Below are 12,263 nucleotides of genomic sequence, written 5' to 3'. Positions count from 1 at the left end.
TAGAAATTCAGTTGAAATATATCATATTTTCAGGCTAGTCTAAGTATGAAGAAATAATTTTGAAAAAACTTGTTACATTTGTTGACCATTTCTATCAGTATTCGAACATCTAAATGTCTTTTATGAAATAGTGGATATAAACCGAATGATTCATCATCTTCTACATTGACCTTTTGTTCTAGAGCAGCCTTGCTTTTCATTTTCCCATGGAATGCCTAGAATTTTACATGCAAATATATACTTTTAAGTGATGCTCAGATGTTGTAAGATTTTCACATTTCTTGTAAGGGTGATCTGATCATTATTAACATGTGACGAGCAGGGTCCAACAGTTGGTGATGTTGATGGTGATGGTCATACTGATGTTGTAGTCCCAACAATATCAGGGAACATATATGTTCTTAGCGGAAAGGATGGGTCCACCATCCGCCCCTTTCCATATCGCACTCATGGGAGAGTAATGAGTCATGTTCTTCTACTCGATCTAAACAAACACAAGGAAAAGAAGAAGGGACTGACTCTTGTTACAACATCATTTGATGGTTACTTGTACCTTATTGAAGGGCCGACAGCTTGTGCAGATGTTGTTGATATTGGAGAGACTTCGTATGCTACTTTGATCTTCACTGTTACAATCCCTTTGCTTTCGGAAACAAATTTTATGATTTATGTACTTGTGCTAATGGGACCTCTATGTGTGACAGATACAGCATGGCCTTGGCGGATAATATCGATGGTGGAGATGATTTAGATCTTATTGTTACAACCATGAACGGGAATGTCTTCTGCTTTTCAACTCCTGTTCCACATCATCCTCTGAAGGCAAGAATCAATGTCTTCTACTTTTGTAATTTAAATTGTCTTCCTTCTCTTTCTCTAAACGTAATATTCTACATCTGTTCGAGTGATGTGTTAATGGATGTAGGGGTGCAACTCGGGTTGGGTTGGATCATGTTGAGGCCATCCCTAGCCCGGCCCGAGATAGCTTTCCCTCAGCCCTAACCTGAGCAAGCCCGAGCCTCGTGTCGAGGATGGTTAACCCTAACCCAACCCGCCTCTAAATCTCTCAAGCCTAACCCAACCCATCGAACCTGTTTTTCCCATTTCGGGTCGGGTTAGGTTTGGATTAATCTTGGGCCAAACAGAAAAATACAAAAAACAAAAAAAAAAAAAAAACAAGAAAAAAAAACATAACCCTTTCTTACGATAAAATTAGATGATGGAGGTCAGGTTCGGGTTCGGGTCAGGCTGCCCGAGGCCTTAGCACTAACCCGAAATTAAATCGGGTTGGGTTTTGCCAAACCTAACCCAGCTCTACCCGAGGAAATGCCAACCCAACTAGAGCCAAAATCGGGTTGAACCCATCGGGTTCTGGTTGAGTCTGACCCAAGTTGCATCCCTAAATGGATGTTATAGTACTGGTTGAACGCATATGAAATTGGTCCACTTTGAGGTGTTGGGAGAACTCTGATGAGTTACCCCAATTAACATATCCTGCATGTGCATGCATATGCTTGCGGGCGTTCTTCTGTGATTTAGTGTGGGCTGATTTTTTGTTACTATAGTATTGATCAAGATTTAAACAGTCAAAATTTGACTACCGAGTTGGCGAGGGCTTGACTTCAAGTCAACATATAAGCCTTTAGGGTATGTTTTGATGTAGGGAAAATGAGTTTTCTAGTGTTTGGCTAATGCATCTCCTTGCATGGAAAATCTTTCCAATAGAAGAAATCTTTCCTGTAAAAAATTTAACCCTACTCGACCCTGGAATTTTTTCCCATGGAAAAAGATTTCCATTATTATTTTCCATAGATCAAAACGGTTCCTATAGTTATACTGTTTAAAATGAAGAAAAGAAGATGAAAAGAGTTATGAAAAGTGAAGAGAACGAAGGGAAGACGAGAGTAGAAGAATAGGAGTACTAGACCCTGGAAATTTTTTCCCATTGAAAAAGATTTGCATTATTGTTTTCCCCAGATCAAAACGGCTCCTAGAGATATGTGGTTAAATAAAGAAACGAAAGAAGGAAAGAGGTGAGAAAGGAGAAGGAAGAAGAGAGGGAAGACTAGGAGTCGTGGTATAGGTTTATGTTCCGTCATGCAACATTTGCTCATTTTATTAAATTCCATGTTTCAAAAAGACAAGAATGCCTTTAAGTCATACAAATAACTTAAATAAACACATACGTTTGCATATATCAGCCCAATGAGCATCATTCTTAGACTGGAAAAAATTCAGAGGCAATCCCATTGATCAGTTGGGAAGAAGTATGAAAGCCGATTTAGGTTGGTGGACTAGGGATCAGAAGAATAAAACAAACTAATCAAGCTCTTCTGGGCAAGTGGTTATGGAGATATGGTGAAGAGGGATCTCAATTGTGGGCGAAAGTGATTGAAATAAAATATGTGTCTTGTCAGGGACATTGGGAATCGGAGGACAAGTTTAGGAAGCCGGGTAGAACTATATGGAAGGATATAATGTGCTTTGAAGCAATTTTTTATGAAGGGGTACGCTTCAGAGTTTATGCAAGAGACAGATTGAGATTTTGGTGGGATAAATGGTGTACTGTCAGCCCCTTAAAGGATGCCTTCCCGCAGCTGTTCGCAATAGCCTCAAACAAGGAAGTAATGGTCAAAGATTGTTTTTGTCTCATAGAAAACGGAATAGTATGGTCTCCATCCTTTCGTAGGAACTTTTTTGATAGGGAATTAGACTTGGTGGGAAGATTATTAGAGACATTGGAAAAGTGATACATTAAGCTCGATGGGGAAGATAAAAGAATTTGGGTCTGGAACTAAGACGGGGATTTCACATTTAAATCATTCTACCATCACCTTCTACCTAGCCCCCAAAGTAGCCGAAATGTGGGACATTCAAGCACCACCCAGAGTTTGCCTCTTTGGATGGGCCGCAGGTCTTAAAAGGATCCAGACTATCGACTTTCTGAGAGTCAGGAAGTGTGGCTTTATAGACTACTTCGCTCTTTGCATTGAAGCGGGAGATATAGTGGATCATCTACTTGTACATTGCAAAGTGGCTAGAGAAGTATGGGGCAATCTATTGAATAGATTTGGTATGGCTTGGCTCCCCAGAAACATTCATGGGGCTATTTGAAAGTTGGGGTTTGGCCCCTTGGAAGGGAAAAGGGAGAATATTATGGCAAGTCTCATTCCTAGCTACTATTTGGGTTCCATGGAAAGAAAGAAATGCTAGGATTTTAAGGAATCCACAAAGGGTGCACATTTTATTTTCAATAAAGTTATTGCTTTAACTATATCTTGGGTGAAAACATTACATTGCTGCAGATTTGTTTCTGCCTATGAACTATGGTACAGATGGAGGGTGATTTGTGGGGAAGAGGCTAATGAACCTAGGGTAGTTGAATCTCGGACACCTCGAGTTCATGGGATTCTTAAGCTGAACTTCGATGAATCAAGTATCGGAAATCCGGGACCATTGGGCATTGGAGGTTTATTGAGGAATGAAGAGGGGGTTGTGATTTGGGCCTTTAAAGGTCCCATTGGTATAGCCGATGCCAACTAATCGGAGGTACGAGCCATCCATCATGGTATCAAGATGCTCACCAATGTTGACATGAACAAGGTGGTCGTGGAAGGGGACTCTCTCAATGTTATTAGATGGGCTTCGAGGTACTAGGCGGTGCCTTGGAGATTTGCCGACTTCTTTGATGGGGCGGCATCGATATCTTTTTCACATGTGAGGCGGCCAGCCAATGGTGAGGCAGATAAATTAGCTCATGAAGGGGTTTCCAAAGAAAGTGTCGAGTTCTTCGATTCCCTAGTGTCTTCCTATTGTATATTAGCTTCTATGTCTTGATTGTACTTTTGTAGCTCTCTTCCGGGACCTCCTCGGTCTCGGTCTCGGTTTTATTTAATGGAATCTATTTTGCCATTCAAAAAAGAAAAAACGCACACATTTCAAAAAACCTAGCCTGTCAAGAATCCTCTGTAGACGGTTTCTATGAATAACTTCGGTAAGTATGTCGGCAAGCTGATCCTTTGATTTGACATGTGGATTGTAATGATTCTGTCCTTCACTTTCTCTCTCCCAAAGTGACAATCGATCTTTTATGTTTTGTTCATTCATGAAATACTGGATTAGAGGTGATGTGGATGGCTACCTGGTTATCACAATAAAGTTCTATGGGGTTGTTAACTCTTACTCCCATTTTCTATGTTACTTGTAAATGGGCGTAGGCATCAGATACTGCGGGGTTTTGGTATGGGATCCTCTTAAGTTCTAAAATTTTAGGATGCAATTACAATTAGGATTTGTTGTGTGATAATGACATATATTAAGAATCCTTAAAGAAAATGTTAAACTAGTTTAACCAAATGCGGTTTGAATTTTGGAAAGCAAACACATCTCTCTCTTACAACAAATCAACACCTCTCTCTCTCTCTCTATAACTTAGGATTCTCATTACTGTTAAGATGAAAAATATAAAAAGAACAAAGAACATTTACAACTTAGGGTTCTTATTTCCTTAATGACGAGGGATATAAAAAGAACAAGATTTATGTTTGAAAGGACATCTTTATCAAAAAAAAAAAGAAAAAGATCCGCCAACTTTTTGGACCCCCTTTTTTTTAAGCCTTCTTCTGTAACAGTCGCTAGGCACGTGACTGTGCCTTTTCCCATATGCTTTTGTCTCCTCCTTTTTCTCTTAGGTTGCCACATGTTCCAACTCCTTGATTTTTGAAATTTCCTTTGGCAGTTTCTTGCTGTAGTTAACTGCTGACGAAGGGTTGAAATTTGAATGTATGTTCTTGATTGCGTCCTGGATTGCAAACTTTTTCATTTTTGTATGAACCACTGGGATTAAGCTCCCAGGAGATATTGGTGGGTCCTCAGCAGGAAACTTGCCTTTTCTCAACCTTTCACTAAAATAATCTCCTCCCTTTTCTTTGCCTTCATGGTCGGACAGCTCTGAGATCTTCTTCCTGGAGACATCTCGAAGCACTTTTTTGCTGGCAGACATTCAGCCAAACCTTCCCGATAGCTACCATCACCAGATTTTATTGTCTTATTCCCTTCTCCAGACTTCAAAACAGCCTTCTCTCATTTCTTTTCCATGCATCTCAATGCGGTCTATTATCTCGATCAACTTGAAGAGTAACTCATGTCTCTCAGGATTAGTGAGTCTTTCCTAGTAAGCCCTTTCGCTTCTAGTTGCCATAGGGAAAAAAAAACTAGGCTCCAATACCACTAGATGCAGTACCAAAAGGGAACCCAGCTAGTATTATAGCTCTGATGCCACTTGATGTAGGACAGGTTAGGGGAGACAACTAGGGAGGCTGATCTAATCACAGCTGGGGAAAATATGTAAGGTTTTGATATATTAAGGTTGGTATAATGGTGAGAGAATGTTTAATAGGGGTAAATAATAGAGTAAATGGGTAATAGGGTGGGCTGTTGGGGCTAGTTTGGGAAAAAATTAGTACAATGGATAAACTATTACGGCTGTTTTAGAACTGTTTACACTGTCTGATAGTTGGATGCGTGGGTGGGTGTGTTTGGGGGTGGGGGGTTTCTGTTTGCGCTGATTTTGGTGAATGGCTCGACTGTACTATGAATTGCTGGGATGCCAAGAACTGTTCTGTAATTCTGGGCAGATCCAGAAAAGAAACTGATGCAAAGTTCTCAAGTATGAAGGGATTGTCATGTGGACTGAGCAGATGGCATTAGGACATGATGAGGGAGCTGTAATTGAGGTTTGGACTGTTCCCGGTGAGGACAGTTCAAACAGAGTGTTTATTGAAGGGTTTTATGATGGACTGTTCCCGGTGAGGACAGTTCAAACAGAGTGTTTATTGAAGGGTTTTATGATGAAGAAATAGGACTGTTGGTTATGATAGAGGCTGAATAGGACTGTTGGTTATGATAGAGGCTGATCTAGGTTATAGGAGCAGGGACAGATGTGTAATAAATGTTTGTGCTGGTTTCTTGGATCTGTAACAGAACAAGAAAGGGACTGGTTCTAGGGTTTTTGTTAACAATGTACGGTAGTAATGGTTATTGGAAGGTGTTTGATGGAAATTTACGACACTGGTTTTGACTAGATAGGGCCGAAAAGTGTCAGGATAGGAGAGAATGGAAGAAAATGATTCATGTAGACGAACCCAACTAGTGTCAGGATTAGACTTAGTCAATTTGAGCCGGGTAGATTCTTTCACCTTCTTAATGAAATTTTTCTAAAGGATTCATTAGCCGACTCCAACTAATTTGGGACAAAGGCTTAGTTGAGTTGAGGGCCGAAAAGTGCCAGTTAAATATCCCATATTTATAGTGCACTAGCCTATAGTGGACTTTTGTTTTTGCTTTGATTAATTTTGTTCTTGGTATCTTTTTCAGGCATGGAAATCTCCGAATCAGGGAAGGAACAATGTTGCAACTCGGTATAACCGCGAAGGAATCTATGTGTCTCCCACCTCCAGAGCTTTCCGTGATGAGGAGGGCAAAAATTTCTGGGTGGAGATGGAAATTGTGGATCAATATAGGTTTCCGTCAGGAAGTCAAGGACCTTACAATGTCACAGTAAGCCCCCTTGTCCGAAACATAATCCATGAGAGAGATTTCTCTTTATTCACTCTATGATGATCAAATTGTTATCATTCCTTTTTGTTCTCTCTATTTTGAACAATGCAGACAACTTTACTGGTACCTGGGAATTACCAAGGAGAGAGACGGATAGTGCACAATCAGATCTTTGAGCATCCTGGAAAACAACGAATAAAATTGCCGACGGTGCCTGTCCGAACGACGGGAAATGTGTTGGTGGAGATGGTTGACAAGAATGGACTCTATTTCTCTGATGAGTTCTCTCTCACCTTCCATATGCATTACTATAAGCTACTGAAGTGGCTTCTAGTGCTCCCAATGATTGGAATGTTTGGCGTGCTTGTCATTCTCCGTCCACAGGAAGGCACGCCATTGCCATCATTCTCAAGGAATACAGACCTATAAAGCTCTTCTTGTGCACAACTTCAGATAAGGGCGAATCGGGTTAATTTTGGGGATTCTTTCCCTTATGCTGAGCAAGATTGTACTGTTGGTCATATGCAGAAAATTCTGGTTCTTCCAACTATGATATTTCAGCAGGGTTTATGCTTCTCTGAGATGTTGTTATGCAAATAGAAAATGTAATATCTTACACAACCTACAGGGCTCAACAGGTTCTTAAGATCTCATAGCCCTTTCTTTCTTTGATGTTTTTTATACATATACTGTAGTATTAAGAAATTGAGGAAAGCAGATCTTTATTTAACATATTGGTTTCCCCCTGCCTGTCTTTGCTTAGTTGCCTGGAACTTCTAAAGTCTCTTTTTGGTTTTTATTCTTCTGTTTCTTCCATTTGCTTCTTCTTTTTGTTGTATTTTTTTAGTACACTGTTCAGTGGCAATGATGAAATTATATGACTTGCCTTGCAACTGATAGACCCTGCCTCAAGAATCTTCTCCATTGCAAGTCCTAACATTCGATCTTGTGGTGTTTAGACAATTCAGAAACCAAGAAAGCAACAATGCCAACATTTCCTCAACGAATTTTTAGGGTTTTTCTAATGCAGATTTTTTGTAATGCCTAATCCATTGTAGATTCCAACAGATGATTTTTCAGATCACTATGGACCTGTTCGTTTTGGATTTGGAGGCCAGTATTCAGTTTGGACTCGCAATCAGTTCTAAAAATCCAAAACAAATAGGGCCTAGGCCCTAGGTGATGCAAATGGAAATTACCAAGAAGTCAGGCATTAAACAAGTTTCTTATTTTTTCAAATTCTATTTTCGTCTTTTAACCTACTTTTTACGCATCAAATACACTCCTCTCCTCATTTTACCTTTTAAACTAGCTGTCAAGGCTATTACAATTCCCAAAAAGCTCAGCAGCTAACCAGAAAAGTTTGAAACAAAGTGATTAGCGGCATTATCAAAACATGGTAGTTCTTTATTACTTCAATTTCATCAAAATTAAAAAACAAACGCACGATAACTCAACTATTGTTTCCATTTCATTATCTACTAGTTGATCCGTGCGTAAAAACTAAGAAAAACAAAGAATCAAATGAAGCGAACGAAAAATATATTGTCAGACCAAAAGCATTATAAATTTTCTATATATAAAACTAAAACCCTTCAAAAGCCAAAAATTAAGAAGGAAATATATATATATATATATATATATATATATATATATATATATATATATATATATATATATATATATATATATATATATATATATGAGGAAATGGTTTGTGTGCAGCTGCACAGATAAGCTATCTGTGCATTGCTACACAAACCATAGTGGGGGCCACATTTTTTTGGGGGATCCAAAGCTCATTTGAAAGGCCCTTCCATGGATAGGGTGTGTACAAAAAATCAGCCCTATAGGATCATCCTAACCCAATAAAAAATGGACAGACACAAATCTGCCCCATTTTTGTCCTCCACAAATGGAGGGGTTAGGATGATCCTATGGAGCTGATTTTTGGTACACCCCCTATCTATGATAAGGCCTTGCAAATGAATGGTTTGGATCACTCCCCAAAATGTGGGACCCATGTGATTGGGCAAGCTAGCTCACCATAAGTTTGGTATCTCGAGAGAGAGAGAGAGAGAGTGTAGCTACACATATGTGTAGCTACATCGACGGCTTAAAATACAGTGGGCCCCACATTGTTTGGGTGATGCAAACCATTCATTTGATGGGCCCTCACATAGATAGGGTGTGCCCAAAAAATCAGCTTCATAGGATCATCCCAACCCTAAGATTTGTGTTTGGAAAATGGACGTGTAAAAACCTTCACAAATCTGTCCATTTTTTCCTCCACAGTTTGAAGGGTTGGGATCATCCAATGGAGCTGATTTTTTGGGCACACCCTATCAATGTGAGCGCCTATCAAATGAATGGTTTGGATCACCCAAACAATGTGGCCCACTGTATTTTCAGCCGTAGGTGTAGCTAAGTTCGCTACACGTATGTGTAGCTTCACTTAACTCATATATATATATATAGAAAACGGTTTCTACACACTAGTGTAGATAAGTTATCTATACACTAGCTTAAAATACAATGGAAGGCATATTGTTTGGGTGATCCAAACCATTCATTTGATTGGCCCTCACATAAATAGGGCTTCCACAAAAAATCAGCTCCATAGGATCATCCCAACCCTACGATTTGTGGAGGTAAAATGGACATGTATAAACCTTCACAAATCTGTCCATCTTTTGCCTCCACGGTTTGAAGGGTTAGGATGATCCAACGAACCTGATTTTTTGGGCACACCCTATCTATGTGAGGGCCCATCAAATGAATGCTTTGGATCACCCAAATAATGTGGGCCCCCATTGTATTTTAAGCTAGTGTGTAGATAACTAATCTACACTAGTGTGTAGAAACCGTTCTCTCATATATATATATATATATATATATATATATATATATATATACATATATATATATATATATATATATATATTATATGAGAGAAGTGTTCATGTGCTCGAGTGCAGATAGCTTATCTGTGCTCGATTGCAGGAAACAAGGGTGGGGCCACATTGTTGGGGTGATCCTAAGCATTCATTTGAAAGGCCCCATCATGGATGGGGTATGTACCAAAAATCAGCTTCATTGGATCATCATAGAGTGTCCATTTGTAGGGGTGAAAATGGACATATACTGTTTGTCCACTAATCTGCCCATTTTTTCACCCTACAAATGGACACCCTAAGATGATCCAATGGAGCTGATTTTTGGTGGACACCCTATCCATGAAAGGGCCTTCTAAATGAATGCTTTGGATCCCCCCAACAATGTGGCCCACCCTTGTTTTTGAACTCGAGCGCATATAAGCTTATTTGCGCTCGAGCACAGAAACCCTTTATATATATATATATATATATAGAGAGAGAGAGAGAGAGAGAGAGAGAGAGAGAGAGAGAGAGAGAGAGAGAGAGAGAGAGAGAACTTTAGCTATGACCAAATTATGATAAAGCCAAAGGTGATTCGGGTGGAATCCCCTTTTTGCAATATGTTTTATATACCTCAAACCCAGAGAAGATTCATAAACTCAGCCAAAAATTCAATCTTGTGGCAACTAATGAGAGAGGGAGAGGAAGAGAAGGGAAGATGAGAAGGCAAGAGGAGAAAGAGTGTAAAAAGGGGAGGAAAATGGGAAAAATAAAGAGGCGATATACAGGGACTACCACGGGTTGAAGGTAAATCTAGATCGAAAAGAAAATGCAAGAGTTGTTAAAAGTAAATTAGAAACAACTAAAATAAAACATCTTTGCTGCCACACTAATGCACGATCAATGAAGAAGTTTTTACTAAATCACGCTCAACAAATTATCGGATTTCATTAATTGATATGAAATTTCAAAAGCAGTGGCAACGGAGGACAGTTACTTAACATAATTGGCATTTCATGTGTTTTTCCCTGAGAAGTTGATCGATCTTCTTCAAGGTTGGTCTCTTGTCCCCTGGAATAATAAGGGCAAAACATTATGGAATGTATCCTTTCTAGTAACTATTTGGGTTCTGTGGAAGGAGATGATTGCTAGAGTATTTAAAGGGGTTTATCGATCCACTGATTTTCTATTCATTCGGGTTATCGCCCTTACGATTTCTTGGGTGAGGACTCTCCTGTCCTTTAGATTTGTTTCCGCTTACGATCTTTGGGCTAGATGGATAGTGATTTGTGGTTCGGTGGTGTCGAAGCAAAAAGTGATAAGGGAGTGGTTTCCTCCGCCGACGGATGTGACCAAACTGAGCTTCGATGGCTCTAGCTTTGGTAACCCAGGTCCGTCCGGCATTGGTGGGGTTCTTAGGAACAGTAAGGGAGCGGTATTGTGGGCCTTTGTCGCCCCCATTGGGATATTTGATGCTACAGAGACGGTGGTGAGAGCGGTGTATCAAGGCCTGCAATTGTTGACTAGAGACCGGATAGAAAATGTGGTAGTAGAAGGAGATTCCTTGAATGTCAATAGGTGGCTCAAGAAAGAACAAAACCCCCCATGGAGTTCGATCACCTTTTTGACAAAATGTTTGATTGGATGGCTCGTTTTCCTATCTTTCCACCATATCCACCGCTTTGCTAACCAAGTGGCTGACCGTCTAGCTAGAGAGGGAGTCTCTAAAGATGAACTAGCTTTTTTTGACTCTCTTTCTCCTTAAGTTCTCATTTTATTTTTATATCTTCTCCTCTCGTTGTAACTTGACCACCTCGGTCTTTCTATTAATAATTTGGCTATCATTTTCAACAAAAAAAAAATGTTGAATATAAAACAGACGAACCAATCTATTCTATAAGTCTAGGGAAATGATATCTGCGCCAAAGTGTTTCGATAAACAAGCGCTCCACTTGTTTGTCGTGTAGTATTTAAAGGGATGTCGGATATTACGGTCTCAAAAAGCTCTTTAAACCCTTTAAATACTACATGACAAACAAGTGGAGCGCATGTTTATCGAAACACTTGGCGCATATATCGTTTCCCTAGGTCTATATGAATTCTAGTTCGGAAATCACATACAACACTGATGAGTAACATGATTAATGGCCTCCCTACAAGTCCTGCTTCATTATATCCAATAGCTGAAGACGAAACGTTGATGCCTAATGAGAATCCGATAGAATTTCTTGCGTTTAACAGCTAAAAGTAAAGGACAGTTAACATGGGGGCAGCCATATATTGGGAAGAAGGGGGGGGGGGGGGGGGGGGGGGGGGGGGGCGGTGTGGGGGGCAGTGACTTGGAAAATCACTTTTATACACTACAACACAAAAGGGTTTTACTGGCATTCAAGAATGCTGCTAAAAGCAAAATTACATTTCCAGTGTTCTTGAACCCCAGTAATAATAAGCGCACCGGCATTCAAGAACGCCATTAAAAGGAAAAATACATTTACCGGCGCTCTTGAAGTTTTGTCGAGAGATGGTAGGCGGACCCAAAATTAGGAGCCTCACTTTGGTAGGTGATATATTCGACCCTTTTAGTTCGGGCAGCTCCCCTCCAATGTATTTATGACTATTCTTTTACGGGAAATTATATGATGAATGGGCGTACAAAGACGTAAAGGTGATACGATGGAAACACCACGCTTGGTATTTGATCCAACAGCCAGCTTTTTTTTTTTGATCGGTAAGCTGGGGTTAGGCAGACCCCTAGCAGAATTTTAATTAAAAGAAAGATGATACAATAAAAGCTACAAGACCACTCCCCGGTCCTTAGACAATGAATAA

At 39.9% G+C, this 12,263-nt stretch overlaps 1 protein-coding gene across 1 annotated transcript in view; it reads left to right on the top strand.

The window, feature by feature from the left end:
* LOC143879959 (protein DEFECTIVE IN EXINE FORMATION 1-like) overlaps positions 1-7,308 on the top strand; it is a 35,476-nt gene extending 28,168 nt beyond the window's left edge. Inside the window, exons 10-13 of the mRNA XM_077382690.1 lie at positions 323-606; positions 705-822; positions 6,376-6,558; positions 6,670-7,308. Of these exons, the coding sequence (XP_077238805.1) occupies positions 323-606; positions 705-822; positions 6,376-6,558; positions 6,670-6,987 (903 nt within the window). The 3' untranslated portion in view covers positions 6,988-7,308. The remainder of the gene's footprint in view (positions 1-322; positions 607-704; positions 823-6,375; positions 6,559-6,669) is intronic.
* The last annotated feature ends 4,955 nt before the right edge of the window (positions 7,309-12,263 follow it).

This window comes from Tasmannia lanceolata, unplaced genomic scaffold (genome assembly GCF_043159265.1).
Source record: "Tasmannia lanceolata isolate RefF3 unplaced genomic scaffold, GAP_Taslan_0.1 ptg000006l, whole genome shotgun sequence".
Lineage (NCBI taxonomy): Eukaryota > Viridiplantae > Streptophyta > Magnoliopsida > Canellales > Winteraceae > Tasmannia > Tasmannia lanceolata.
This window is presented reverse-complemented; position numbering and strand designations above follow the sequence as displayed.